The following is a 13,498-nucleotide window of genomic DNA, read 5'->3' as shown; positions in this document are numbered from 1 at the left end:
AGAAGTGTGCGGACGTTGCTGAGATGACATCACGCATATGCTTGACATCATCATGTCGACGTCCGTCCATGGGCAGAGGCCCTCAAGATGGGCCCTGATACGCCAGTAGGGGGGTGCCAGCAGGGAAGAGGGCCTGAGAGAAGGAGAGGCCCTGGCGCCAGCTGATTGCCTACAGCAGTGTTTCTCAACTACTTCAAGCTAAGTACCCCCTAAGTCTAACAAATATCAACCGAGTACCCAAAACACAAGCCTCCCTAAGCCCACCCAAGCTCTGCCCCCAAATCCCATCCCCTTTACTAATTGTAATGCAATTTTTTCCATTCATTTTTCATATACACACAATATACACAGCAGATATAAATTCTCAAAACTCACCCATTTCAATCGCTATATTGAAAATAAAATCATTTTATCTACCAGTGATCAGGCTGATGTAATTAGCTTTAAAGGTGAGGCCGGGAGGCCAGGGGGGAAGCCAGAGGACGCTAGAGAGAAGGGGGAAACATGCAGGCCTTTGGTGAATCGGGCAGCGCTGGCACCGTACCGCATAGCTGGCACCGTACCGTCAGCTGGCCGGTGCCTCTCTTCCTCCTCAGTATGCCATGGCATACTTGGAGTCTCAGGAGGCACACAGTTTTGAGATACACTGGCTTAGCGGACAGATTCGCTTATCTTGCATTATATGACCATAAGGGTCTTCTATCCATACTATCCAGGACCTATCTTGCTTCGCTGAAACCTTTGTGCCAGGAGTTTCTCTGCTTGGTTGCCTGATTCATAATATGTTTTCTGTTGCTTCTGCAAATTAGAATTTTTAAAGTCCAGCTCTAGTTCTTTTAGCTCCATGCGAATGCAATCAATTTGCAGAAATAATTTGCTCTTTCCTCCCTGTTTTTTGGATGTTGACTGCTGAAGATGTTCTCTGAGGTCTTTCTCCCTCTGAATTTTTATTCAAGTCCTATATGTAGCGAGGGAAATAATTTTCCCCTGCATGACTGCCTTCCCAAAACGAAAGCATACTTATCTCATCTGGCTCAATGAATTGTGTATACTCTCCAGTTGTGCAACATTAGAGGAGTCTGAGAGCAAGGCTTCATTAAGACGCCATCTCGGTGTATGCGCCTCCCAGGGCCCCGTAAGCAAATGCATCACCACTGGAGAATGATCTGACCATACTCGCACCTCGACATCAATGGAAAGGGGATTGATTCCGTACAAACATAAAGAAGGTCTTCTTCACCCAGAAAGTGGTAGAAAACTGGAACGCTCTTCCAGAGGCTATTATAGGGGAAAACAACCTCCAGGGATTCAAGACAAAGTTAGACAAGTTCCTGCTGAACTGGAACGTACGCAGGTAGGTCTAGTCTCAGTTAGGGCGCTGGTCTTTGACCAGAGGGCCGCCGCGTGACCCAGCAGCGGCAATTCTTATGTTCTTATGACTCTTTGCAATGTTCCCTTAGAAGCAAACCACATATCAATGTGAGAGTATATGGAGTATACAGCTGAATAATAAGTATAATTCCTTACAGTAGGGTGGAAATATCTCTGGAATGAGTTATTATTTTGGTCACTGGCTCCACCTTAGTTCTTATTTTCAGAGCATCATATTGCTTCAATGCAGCAAAAGAATTAGAGTCGATGAATGGGAAGAACGCCTTTGTCACAGTATTAATCTACCTGAACCTACTGTAATCCATCTATTCTTGGGTTTCCTTATTCTTTGTGGCTGGGGGGGGGGGGGAGGGAGATGGCAAATTGGTTGTCAGTTGAGTTATCCTGAAAGATCCTTTAATTATAGCCAATTTGGCCCTGATTTTATAAATGATGCCTAAAACATAGGTGCTGAGGAACGCGACACATAGCGCATAGCAAAAGTTAGGCGCTGTTTATAGAATCGTGCCTAGTGAAACCTAAAGTGGATTTAGGCAACAGTAGGAGTCTGAACCTTAGGCGCACCATATTTATGCCTACTACTGGGTTTCCCTGAAAATAAGACCGGAGTCTTATTTTAATTTTATTTTTTTTATGTACAATAATCATCTTTCCCTTCCTCTCCTCCATCCCAATTCTTCCTCTTTCTTTTCTCCACCCCCCCCCACCCCATGTGCAGCGACTTTGCTCCCCTCTCACCCATCTCCTTGTGCAGCATCTTTCTATCCCTCCCTCCCCTCCCCCTGTGTAGCAGAACCCCACCGACCCTCCTATCGTGAGACCTGCTCCGAAGCCTCCAAAAACAGCAGCGGCGGCGGCAGTGCTCTGAACGGGCTGCCTCGTGGCCTTCTCCGCTGGGGCCTTCCCTCTGCTGCATCACTGATGATGTCATCAGTCCTAAGTCCAAAACAGGCAGCTAAATGAAAAACAAGCCCACGATTGGCCCCTAACCAGAGTAACAGGAATTCGAGAATAAGGGGACTAATTTAAAGAAACTCGCATGTGATGTCAGAAAGGTGCACAAATATAATCTCAGACATGGTAGGAATGGATAAGCAAATCTTTCTACTCTAGTATGTGCAGCCAGTCCCTGTATATGTGACTAGCAAGTTAGTTGCTTCTCCGTTAAAGGCTTGGTTGAAGAATCAAGCTTTCACCTGCTTCCTCAAGTAGAAATAATCTTGAATTTAGCAAAGCCTTTCAGGGAGTACATGCCACCATGTGGTGGCTACTCCAGAGAAGGCATGCTGTTATTACATCTTCTGGGAATGAATTACTGAGCATAATTACGCACTGAGCGAAAACATATTTTCTCTGATTTGTTTACAATGTACCACTTAGTAACTTCATGACCTGCTCCTTAATCTTTATATTTCTTGAAAGAGTAAAGAATTGATTTGCATTTAGCCATTCCACTCCACTCGGGAGTTGATAGCCCTCTATCGTATTTCCTCTCAGCTGTCTCTTCTCCAAGCCCTCTTAGGACAATCATTCCATCTCCATTTTTCATTTTGGTTACCATTTTCTGTACCTTTCCTAATTCCACTATGTCCTCCTTTTTTTTTAGAAGTGGTGATCAGAATTGCACACTACTCAAGGTGTGGTTGCACCATGGAGCGATAGAGAGGCATTATTATACTATTTGTTTCATTCCCTGTTCCTGCCTAATAATTGCTAACATCCTGTTTGTTCTTTTGTCTGTCCCCAAACTCTGCACAGTGGGTGTTCAGTGTGGTGTCCACAGTGGCCTAGATCCTTTTACTTGGTAGTGGTTGCTAACGTGGAACCTACCATCATTATATCTTGTGCATGCAAAGAAGGAGTAAACTCTGGAATTCGTTGCCAGAGAATATGGTGAAATCAGTTAGCTTAGCGGGGGTTTAAAAACAGGCTTGGATAATTTCCTGAAAGAGAAGTCCATAGGCCACTATTGAGATATCTTGGGCAAATCCACTGCTTATTCCTAAGATAAGCAGCATAAAATCTGTTTTACTACTTGGGATCTAGCTAGGTACTTGGGACCTCAGTTGGCCACTTTTGGAAACAGGATGTTTGGAAACAAACTTTGGTGTGTCCCAGTATGGCAATTCTTACGTTCTTAATATGTACAAGTTGTAGTTCTGATTTCCCTATGTCAAACTACTATCTATCCTGGACCTAATCAGCCAGGACCAAATCAACCTGCCCTGAAAATTTGGAGTCAGTTGACAATTTTAATGTTGCACAGTATTTTCAACAGATGCATAAAAGCTTAAGGACTGCAAGAAATGGTCTGGGCAGTACATTTGCTTACCCTTCTGTTCTGTATGTTGAGCACCTCTCCAGAGGAATTTTCAGCAAACCATTATTTAAACCCACAAACAGCGATCTGTTACTGTGCAGAATTTGGAGGCTTCGGATCTGTCCTTGTTGACCAGTGGGAAGAATCTGCATTTCCTCTAAATAACAACTCTTCAGGCTCCGGTTTGCGTTGGAGAGCGCCTTCAAAATAGTGCCATATTCTGATGGAGGAAGCAAGGAGATCGCTATAATATTCATCACAGGAAAGGAGCCATTTTCAAACTGCAGCCTCGGTGGAAAAATCTGCGGATACTCTTTACCCCAAAACTTTGTCCAGAATTTCAGAGAGAATAATACTTTCACTTTCACATACTTTCACTTTCACATACTTTCCCTTTGACAACGGCTGCAATACAAAGTACTTCTGGACTTTTGGGCCCGGATTCTACAAGAGCTGATGAAAGTTTGGTGGTGGTAACCGCCCTACCGCCGCCTAACTTAATTGGTTTAATTGCCTTTAATCAATGTGATAATTGATCTTGTCCTTTAAAAGCAATTAAACTGTCATTAAAAATAAAAAAAAGATGGCGCCTCCACAAACAGCGCCAGAACTATGACTGCAGAGGCGCTTACTGGTGCCTAAGGGAAAAATAGGTGTGGTTAACATGGGAAGTACACTTAGGCATCAGTAGGCGCCTCCGCAGTCGCGATTTTCATCACAGATAGGCGCTGGAAATGTTGGCCTTGAAAACCTTGGCCTACGTTTCTGGTGCCTATCTGTAACATGCAGCAATTCTATACAAGGCGCCATTGTGTCAACTGACACGCGATCGGCACCGCTTTGGTGGACGGATGCTGATCCTGGAGCCAAATTGCACCTAATTTTATTGCAGGGACCAGGGAAAATACGCAGGATGACCATATTTGAAGCCTCACAAACCCCCATATGCTTGGCCCTGCCCCCATTCCTGCCTTGTTCTGCCTCCAGCCCCGCCCAGTTTCATCTCAAGTCCCGCTCCCAGCCTCGCCCCCTACAAGCCTCATCTTCTTTCCCAAAGAGCTCCAGCCGGGTCTGGAGGGCCTCGAGCCTGCGATGGTGTGTGTGACGTCATCTGTGCATGCTCAGAGGCCCTCCAGGTGCGGCCAGAGCTCGTCGGGGCTTTCCAAAACCCAGACAAACTGCCAGGTTTTGGAAAGCCCGTTCTCTATAAAGATGACATGTCCGGGTTTTCTCGGATGTCTGGTAATCCTAAAATTAAGGCATGTTTTGCCCGATATTCAGGCCTCAGCACTGTGCGGCATCGGAGCCACTCACAGCCATGGATTGACCTGCGCAGCTCTTGCTATCGACTATCTGGGTCAACCGGAAGTTAATATTCAGACCAGTGCCTGGTTAAATTTAACCCAGATAACTGCACCTTTTCTATAAATTATGCTCAATATTCATTCATCAATGACAGTATATCAATGACTAGTTTCTTTTTTTTTTTTTAATTCTTTATTCATTTTTGAATCTTACATGAATTGAATTAAACATAATAACACCATTTTCACATTTCACTTGTATTTACAATCAAATATTCTTATATGATTAATTAAATACCCCCTTTTTATCCATATTCCTATTCCATATGATATACATTCCCCACCCCAACCCCACATATGTTCTACCCATGTGCTAAAATGTCTGATCATTAGAATAACTAGTCAATGGCCCCCATATTTTTTTTAAATTATGAATATTCCCTTGTTGTAACGCTATCCCCTTTTCCATCTTATATATGTGACAAACTGAATTCCACCAAAATGTATAATTTAATTTAGTATAATCTTTCCAATTTTGAGTAATTTGTTGCATGGCGACCCCTGTCAATATTAATAACAACTTGTTATTATTTGCAGAAATCGGACTCTGAGTTCTCATAGTGTCATACGAGAGTCCTACATGATTTTCTAATAATTTATTAATTTGGGGCCAAATTCGTTTCCAAAAAGCATTTACACAGGGCCAAAAAAAAAATCAAGTGGTCTAGCGTCCCAACTTCTAATCTACAATGCCAGCATCTATTGGATCTAGTGCTATCTAACTTTTGTAAACGTGTAGGGGTCCATAAAACTCGATGTAACAAAACCATCCACGTTTGACTCATAGATGCTGACCTTGTAGACCTTAATCTCTAGGACCTCAATGACTAGTTTCTAAAAGGGAAACAAGTTTGATATACTGGTTAAATTTAGCTGCATAAATACCACTTTTTGTATTTTAATTGCAAGCTAATGCTAACAGCTCACTTGGTTAGTAGTGAGAATTGGTTAGTAGTGAGCATTGAGGTTGGTGAGTAGTTAGCGTTAGTTTGCAATTAAAATACAAAAAGTGGTATATTTGATTATCCATTAACCTCCTATTCTCAGGAACAATTTTAGTGTGGGGTGGATATGAATTTATGAAGATCCGAATTTCTTGTATTTTTGGGGATGTTAATTAGCTGGTTAGCAGACTGAAAATCGCTGCTAACTGGCTAAGAAGGAACTCTGCCCATGCTCCGCTCCCAGCTCACCCGTAAGCCTAACCAGTTAGGAGATGGCTGGTTAGCGGCAATATTCAGTAGCACTAACCAGTTACATGTCACTAAATATCTGGTCAGAGTAACACAGGAGAATCAAATCCACAAACACGACGTGGGCACGAAGGAGTGGAAAAGTATGCAGATCGCTATTGTTGGTGTTTTTTACTGTGATATTTATATTACATAGAAAACCAAAAAAAACTCTGTGGAGTGACGATGTTCCTAAATGGACTTTATTTGAAAGTGTCAAAGTTCCAAAGGTACACTGAAATCATCCACATAAAATAATTCCATCCACATAAAGCACAGTTACTTACCGTAACAGGTGTTATCCAGGGACAGCAGGCAGATATTCTTAACACATGGGTGACGTCACCGACGGAGCCCTCGGTACGGACCTTTTTAACTAGAAGTTTCTAGTTGGCCGCACCGCGCGTGCGCGAGTGCCTTCCCGCCCGACGGAGGAGTGCGTGGTCCCCAGTTAGGATAAGCCAGCTAAGAAGCCAACCCGGGGAGGTGGGTGGGACTTAAGAATATCTGCCTGCTGTCCCTGGATAACACCTGTTACGGTAAGTAACTGTGCTTTATCCCAGGACAAGCAGGCAGCATATTCTTAACACATGGGTGACCTCCAAGCTAACAAAGAGGGAGGTGGGATGGTTGGCCATTAGGAAAATAAATTTTGTAACACAGATTGGCCGAAGTGGCCATCCCGTCTGGAGAATGCATCCAGACAGTAGTGAGTAGTGAACGTGTGAACTGAGGACCAAGTGGCCGCCTTGCAGATTTCCTCGATGGGCGTGGAGCGGAGGAAAGCCACGGAAGCAGCCATAGCTCGGACTCTGTGGGCCGTGACAGTTCCTTCCAGTGAGAGACCGGCCCGAGCGTAGCAGAAAGCAATACAGGCAGCAAGCCAATTTGAAAGTGTCCGTTTGGAGACAGGACGACCCAAACGGTTGGGGTCGAAAGACAAAAAGAGCTGAGGGGCTGTTCGGTGAGCTCCGGTACGATCAAGATAGTAAGCAAGGGCACGCTTACAATCCAGCGTGTGCAACGCCTGTTCCCCAGGATGCGAGTGAGGCTTAGGGAAGAAGACGGGCAGCACAATGGACTGGTTGAGGTGAAAAGCTGAGACCACCTTGGGAAGGAATTTAGGGTGGGTACGCAAAACAACCTTGTCATGGTGAAAAACAGTGAAAGGTGGGTCGGCAACCAGTGCATGTAGTTCGCTAACCCTCCTGGCAGAGGTGATGGCAATTAGGAAAAGCACCTTCCAGGTTAGAAGCCTGAGAGAAGTAGTGGCAAGAGGCTCAAACGGAGGTTTCATAAGAGCTGAGAGAACCACATTCAGGTCCCAGACGACAGGAGGAGGCTTGAGAGGCGGTTTGATGTTGAAGAGGCCTCTCATGAATCTGGAAACCAGAGGATGAGCCGTGAGAGGTTTTCCAAAAATAGGCTCATGAAACGCAGTGATGGCGCTGAGGTGGACTCTGATGGAGGTAGTTTTGAGGCCAGCGTTGGACAGAGAGAGCAAATATTCCAAGATAGTTTCCACCGCTAAGGAGGTGGGTTCCTGATGATGCCGGAGACACCAGGAGGAAAATCTGGTCCACTTCTGATGGTAACATTGGAGAGTGGCCGGTTTCCTGGACGCGTCCAAAATGAGGCGGACCGGTTGAGATAGGTTCTCCGGAGAGGTCAGCCCGAGAGAAACCAAGCTGTCAGGTGGAGCGAAGACAGATTGGGATGTAGCAGAGACTGATGCTGTTGCGTAAGTAGAGTAGGAAACACAGGAAGAGGAATGGGCTCCCTGGAGCTGAGTTGGAGCAGGAGGGAGAACCAGTGTTGGCGAGGCCACCGAGGTGCGATGAGAATCATGGTGGCGTTGTCCTTGCGGAGTTTGGACAAGGTCCGCAACATCAGAGGAAGTGGAGGGAAGGCATACAGGAACCGATCCCTCCAATCGAGCAGGAATGCATCCGGGGCCAGACGGTGAGGAGAGAAGAGTCTGGAGCAGAATAGGGGCAGTTGATGATTGTGAGGAGCTGCAAAGAGGTCCACCTGCGGAGTGCCCCATCGAGCAAAGACGGAGAGCAGAGTCGGGGGGTCCAACGTCCACTCGTGGGGTTGAAGGATGCGACTGAGATTGTCGGCCAGAGAGTTCTGTTCGCCCTGGATATAGACCGCCCTGAGAAAGAGATTGCGGTCCGTGGCCCAGGTCCAGATGCGCAGAGCTTCCAAACAGAGGGGGCGAGATCCGGTACCGCCTTGCTTGTTTATGTAGTACATGGCGACTTGATTGTCCGTGCAGAGGAGGAGGACTTGAGGGCAGAGGAGATGTTGGAAAGCCTTGAGAGCGTAGAACATGGCTCTGAGTTCCAGGAAATTGATGTGATGACGACGCTCCTGTGGGGTCCACAGACCCTGGGTGCGTAGATCTCCTAGGTGAGCTCCCCATGCGTAGGGGGACGCATCTGTGGTGATGATCATAGAGTGGGGGGGCAGATGAAAAAGCAGACCCCTGGAAAGATTTGAGGAGTTCAACCACCATTGGAGAGATTGCTGAAGAGATGATGTCACAGATATGGGATGAGAAAGAAGGTCCGTAGTCTGTGACCATTGGTTGGCGAGAGTCCACTGAGGTGTACGAAGGTGGAGGCGTGCCAGAGGAAGGACATGCACCGTCGAGGCCATGTGACCCAGTAGGACCATCATCTGTCGGGCAGGGATGGAGGGGTGCCTGAGTACCTGACGGCAGAGATGGAGCAGAGTTCGCTGGCGATCGGAGGGGAGAAAGGCCCTCATTAGCGTGGTGTCCAGAACTGCTCCAATGAATTGAAGTCGCTGGGTGGGAAGCAAGTGCGACTTGGGGTAGTTGATCTCGAACCCCAGGAGGTGGAGGAGAGAGATGGTGTGATGAGTGGCTTGTAGCACGAGTTGAGATGAAGGTGCTTTCACCAACCAATCGTCCAAGTAGGGGAACACCTGGAGGTTGTGAGACCTGAGGAAGGCCGCTACCACTATAAGGCACTTGGTGAAGACCCTGGGTGAGGAAGCGAGGCCGAACGGTAGCACCTTGTACTGATAGTGATGGTGCAGTACCTGGAACCGCAGGTAGCGGCGAGAATTTTGATTGATGGAGATGTGAGTGTAGGCCTCTTTGAGGTCCAGGGAACATAGCCAGTCGTGTTGAGAAAGAAGAGGGTAGAGCGTGGCAAGGGAGAGCATTCTGAACTTCTCCTTGACCAGACACTTGTTGAGGTCCCTGAGATCGAGAATGGGACGGAGGTCTCCCGTCTTTTTGGGTACCAGGAAGTAGCGGGAGTAGAATCCCTGCCCCCTTTGATCTGGAGGTACTTCTTCGATGGCATTGAGAAGGAGGAGGGATTGAACCTCCCTCAGGAGGAGGGGGGTTTGAGATGAGTTTGAAGCAGACTCTACGGGAAGGTTGTCCGGAGGTAGAGTCTGGAAGTTGAGAGAGTAGCCGTGGCGGATGATGTTGAGGACCCACTGGTCCGATGTAATGATTTCCCAACGGCTGGAGAAAATGGTGAGACGACCTCCGATGGGTTGTGGAAGAGGTAGCAAGGGTGGATGACTGGCTATGCCCTGGAGAGAAGAGTCAAAAGGGCTGAGTTTGTTTAGTAGGCTGAGGAGGCTTAGAGGGTTGAGAGGCCTGAGATCGAGCCTGAGCGTGATGTTGCTGTTGACGGGGCCGCCTAGATTGCTGGGGAGGCGGATTGAGTGGCCTGGCTGAGAACCTCCGTTGATAAGATGTTTGTGGCCGATAAGGTCGGGTAGGCGGTGCCTTCTTTTTCGGCTTGATCAGGGTGTCCCACCTGGTCTCATGGGCAGAGAGTTTCTGGGTGGTGGAATCCAGTGACTCTCCAAAAAGCTCATCCCCGAGACAGGGGGCGTTGGCCAGACGGTCCTGGTGGTTGATGTCCAGGTCGGAGACTCTGAGCCAGGCCAAGCGACGCATGGCTACAGCCATGGCAGAGGCCCGAGAGGTGAGCTCGAAGGAGTCGTATATTGAGCGGACCATATACTTGCGCATTTGGAGAAGGCCAGAGATGTGCTGTTGGAATAGCGGGACCTTGCGCTCAGGTAGGTACTTCTGGAGGGCAGACAGCTGTTGGACCAAGTGTTTGAGATAGAAGGAAAAATGGAAGGAATAGTTGTTTGCCCTGTTGGCAAGCATGGCATTTTGGTAAAGCCTCTTGCCAAACTTGTCCATGGTCTTACCTTCTCTGCCAGGAGGGGTAGAGGCATAGACACTGGAGCCCTGAGTCTTTTTTAAGGTGGATTCCACCAGAAGGGACTCATGGGGCAATTGAGATTTGTCGAATCCAGGAATAGGGATGACACGGTAAAGGTTGTCCAGTTTACGGGGAGCACCCGGTACCGTGAGGGGATTTTCCAAGTTTTTGTAGAAAGTCTCCCGTAGGATGTCATGCACGGGAAGCTTGAGGAACTCCTTAGGAGGTTGCTCAAAGTCTAAGGCTTCTAAAAAGGCTTGGGACTTTTTGGAGTCAGATTCCAGGGGAAGGGACAGAGCAGCAGACATTTCCCTCAGAAATTTAGAAAAAGAGGACTGTTCAGGTTTAGAGGTGGCATCAGGTGCCGATGGTTCCTCATCAGATGAGGAGGGATCCTCCTCGGTACCGAGGGGAGTCTCCTCCCATAAATCAGGGTCCCTGACCTCTGGTGCATGTCGGGACACCGGGGTGGAGGGTGCGGTGTGGCGAGTCTTGGACAAAGATTTACCAGAGCGCACCGAAACGGTACCGGGGGAGGACGATCGGCGTCGTTCTCGGTCCCGAGAAGAGTGCCGTACCGCCTGGTGCCGAGGAGGATCCACTGTGGGTTGAGAATGAACCACTGGATCATCATGAAGTTGTTGGGCTGAAAGGATCGGCATAGAGGTGTTTACCGGTACCGAAGGAGTGGACACCGGGGGCTCGGTGCGGGGCTCGGGCCGGTCTGGTACCGGAAGGAGCGGTGCCAGGATAGAGGGTAGCAGTTGTTCAAGTTGTTTCTTCAACTGCTCCTGAAGCTGAGTTTGTAGAATGGCCGAGATACGGTCATCTAGGGGTGGCATCGGAACCGCTTTCTTTTTCTTCGGTTCCTTGGATGCCGCTCCACGCCCCGGCGATGAGGAGGCCGATGACGAGGCACTCACCGATATCGGGGCGGAGCGTTTACGGGACCGGTGCGATGCCGGTAGGGACGGTGTCGCCACCGTAGCAGGAGGGCGCTCGAGGGAAGAGGAAGGCTTCTTAGCCGGCTTACCTGGCGCCAGTGGCGCCGATGCGGGGTCGGTCGGTGTCGAGCTTGACGGTGCCGATTTTTGCGGTACCGCCGTTGAAGGTGAGGAATCCATCGCCGACTCGGTGCTGAAGAGAAGGGTTTGCTGGATTCTTCGGTTTTTAAGAGTTCGTTTTTGCAAAGTGGCACAGCGGGTGCAGGAGTCCGCCCGATGCTCCGGACCCAGGCACTGCAAACACCAATTGTGTGGGTCAGATACGGAGATCGGGCGTGCACACCGCTGGCACTTCTTAAAGCCGACCTGCGGGGGCATGAAGGGGAAGATAGCCTCCGCAAAATCGAAGTCCGAGGCCTGTATAATGGCAACAGGCCCCGCCGGGGCAAAAACGAAAGAAAAAGGAAAAATCAAAGTTTTTTTTTTTTTTTTTTTTGCAATTCAAATAAAAAGGAAACCCGAAGGTAGAAGGAGAAAAATTGAGAACAAAAGTGCGAGCGGGAAGGCAAAAAGTGATTTCAACGGCCGTTGAAAAAATACACGCGTCTTCTTCGCTCCGCGGAAACGAAGAAACTGGGGACCACGCACTCCTCCGTCGGGCGGGAAGGCACTCGCGCACGCGCGGTGCGGCCAACTAGAAACTTCTAGTTAAAAAGGTCCGTACCGAGGGCTCCGTCGGTGACGTCACCCATGTGTTAAGAATATGCTGCCTGCTTGTCCTGGGATAAGAGGGTTTTTCACTCTCTGGAAACTTAGGTCCATTAAGGCGTACTTCCAACACTTCAGCCTTCAGAATCCTAGTACAATCCCTAATACTAAGCCACCTAGATTATTGCAACATCACCCATCTGACAATCCCCCAGAAGCAAATGCAAAGACTACAACTGATTCAAAACGCAGCAGTCAGGATGATTCTCGGGTTGAAGAAGTCCGACCATATAACCCCTTCCTACAGACTCCTACACTGGCTGCCGATGAAGGCACGCACGAAGTTCAAGCTAGGATGTCTCTGCTTCAAGGTATTAAACGGTCTAGCCCCTAAATATATTACAGACCTCTTCTCATTCCCAACCAACAGACATAAAAGAAAAACACACCTGAAATTTGTCTCCCCTCCGGCTAGAGGGTGTAAATATAAGAGATACCATCAACAACTGCTATCGTACCAGGCAGCCACATGGGGCAAAGACTTAGAAAAACTAATTGCACACACAAACAACTATGGCGAATTCAGGAAACACCTAAAAACCTACCTGTTCTTGAAATACCTAGGTAGCGAACCAGAACATCAGCCCCCCTCATAATACCACCACATACCCGACCCTGTAAATTATAAACCCCAACCCTAATCACTAACCATGAACACTCCATTCAATTCATGGAATATTTCTAAATTTGTGTTAGCAGCATGGCACTTCCTGGTCTTGCAGCACACAAACTGTTGTTAATATTATTAATGTTGGAATTACCAGATGTACAATGCTATACCCTTTAATTCGCTGTATGTATAGTTTCTCTTTATTGTATTTACAGTTTCTCTTTATTGTAAACCACTTCTCTTTATTGTAAACCGCCTAGAAGTCGCAAGATTGTTTGCGGTATATAAGAATAAAGTTATTATTATTATTATTATTATTATTATTAAAGGACCTAGTCCGCAAGGGATACAGGACCCAACACGGTCCGCGTTTCGACAAAAAGTCTTCTTCAGGGGGTCCCTGGGGGTCCTATAAAGGTGAGTACGTGGGAAACAATTGTGCGGTGAACCGGAAGTGAGACACTGCTTGCATTTCTTTTCATCTACCTTTGTGAGGTTGGAGTAGCCATTGGATGACAATCCATTTACTTTTGCACAAACTGTTAAGACTCAAAATGCAGGCCGTTAGGCCGAAACATGCACATGTCGAGTTGATTTTTTTTTTTTTTATTATTATTTATTTATATAATTTTATAATAT

General features: G+C 47.5%; 1 protein-coding gene across 5 annotated transcripts in view; it reads right to left on the bottom strand.

The window, feature by feature from the left end:
* The window catches only part of SEMA5B (semaphorin 5B), a 653,562-nt gene that overhangs the window by 100,356 nt on the left and 539,708 nt on the right, over window positions 1-13,498 (bottom strand). For all 5 annotated transcript variants that reach the window (XM_033946987.1, XM_033946982.1, XM_033946985.1 and 2 more), the window contains one exon: window positions 3,725-3,932. In XM_033946987.1, coding sequence (XP_033802878.1) covers window positions 3,725-3,932 — 208 coding nt within the window. The remainder of the gene's footprint in view (window positions 1-3,724; window positions 3,933-13,498) is intronic.

This window comes from Geotrypetes seraphini, chromosome 5 (genome assembly GCF_902459505.1).
Source record: "Geotrypetes seraphini chromosome 5, aGeoSer1.1, whole genome shotgun sequence".
Taxonomy (NCBI): Eukaryota; Metazoa; Chordata; class Amphibia; order Gymnophiona; family Dermophiidae; genus Geotrypetes; species Geotrypetes seraphini.
This window is presented reverse-complemented; position numbering and strand designations above follow the sequence as displayed.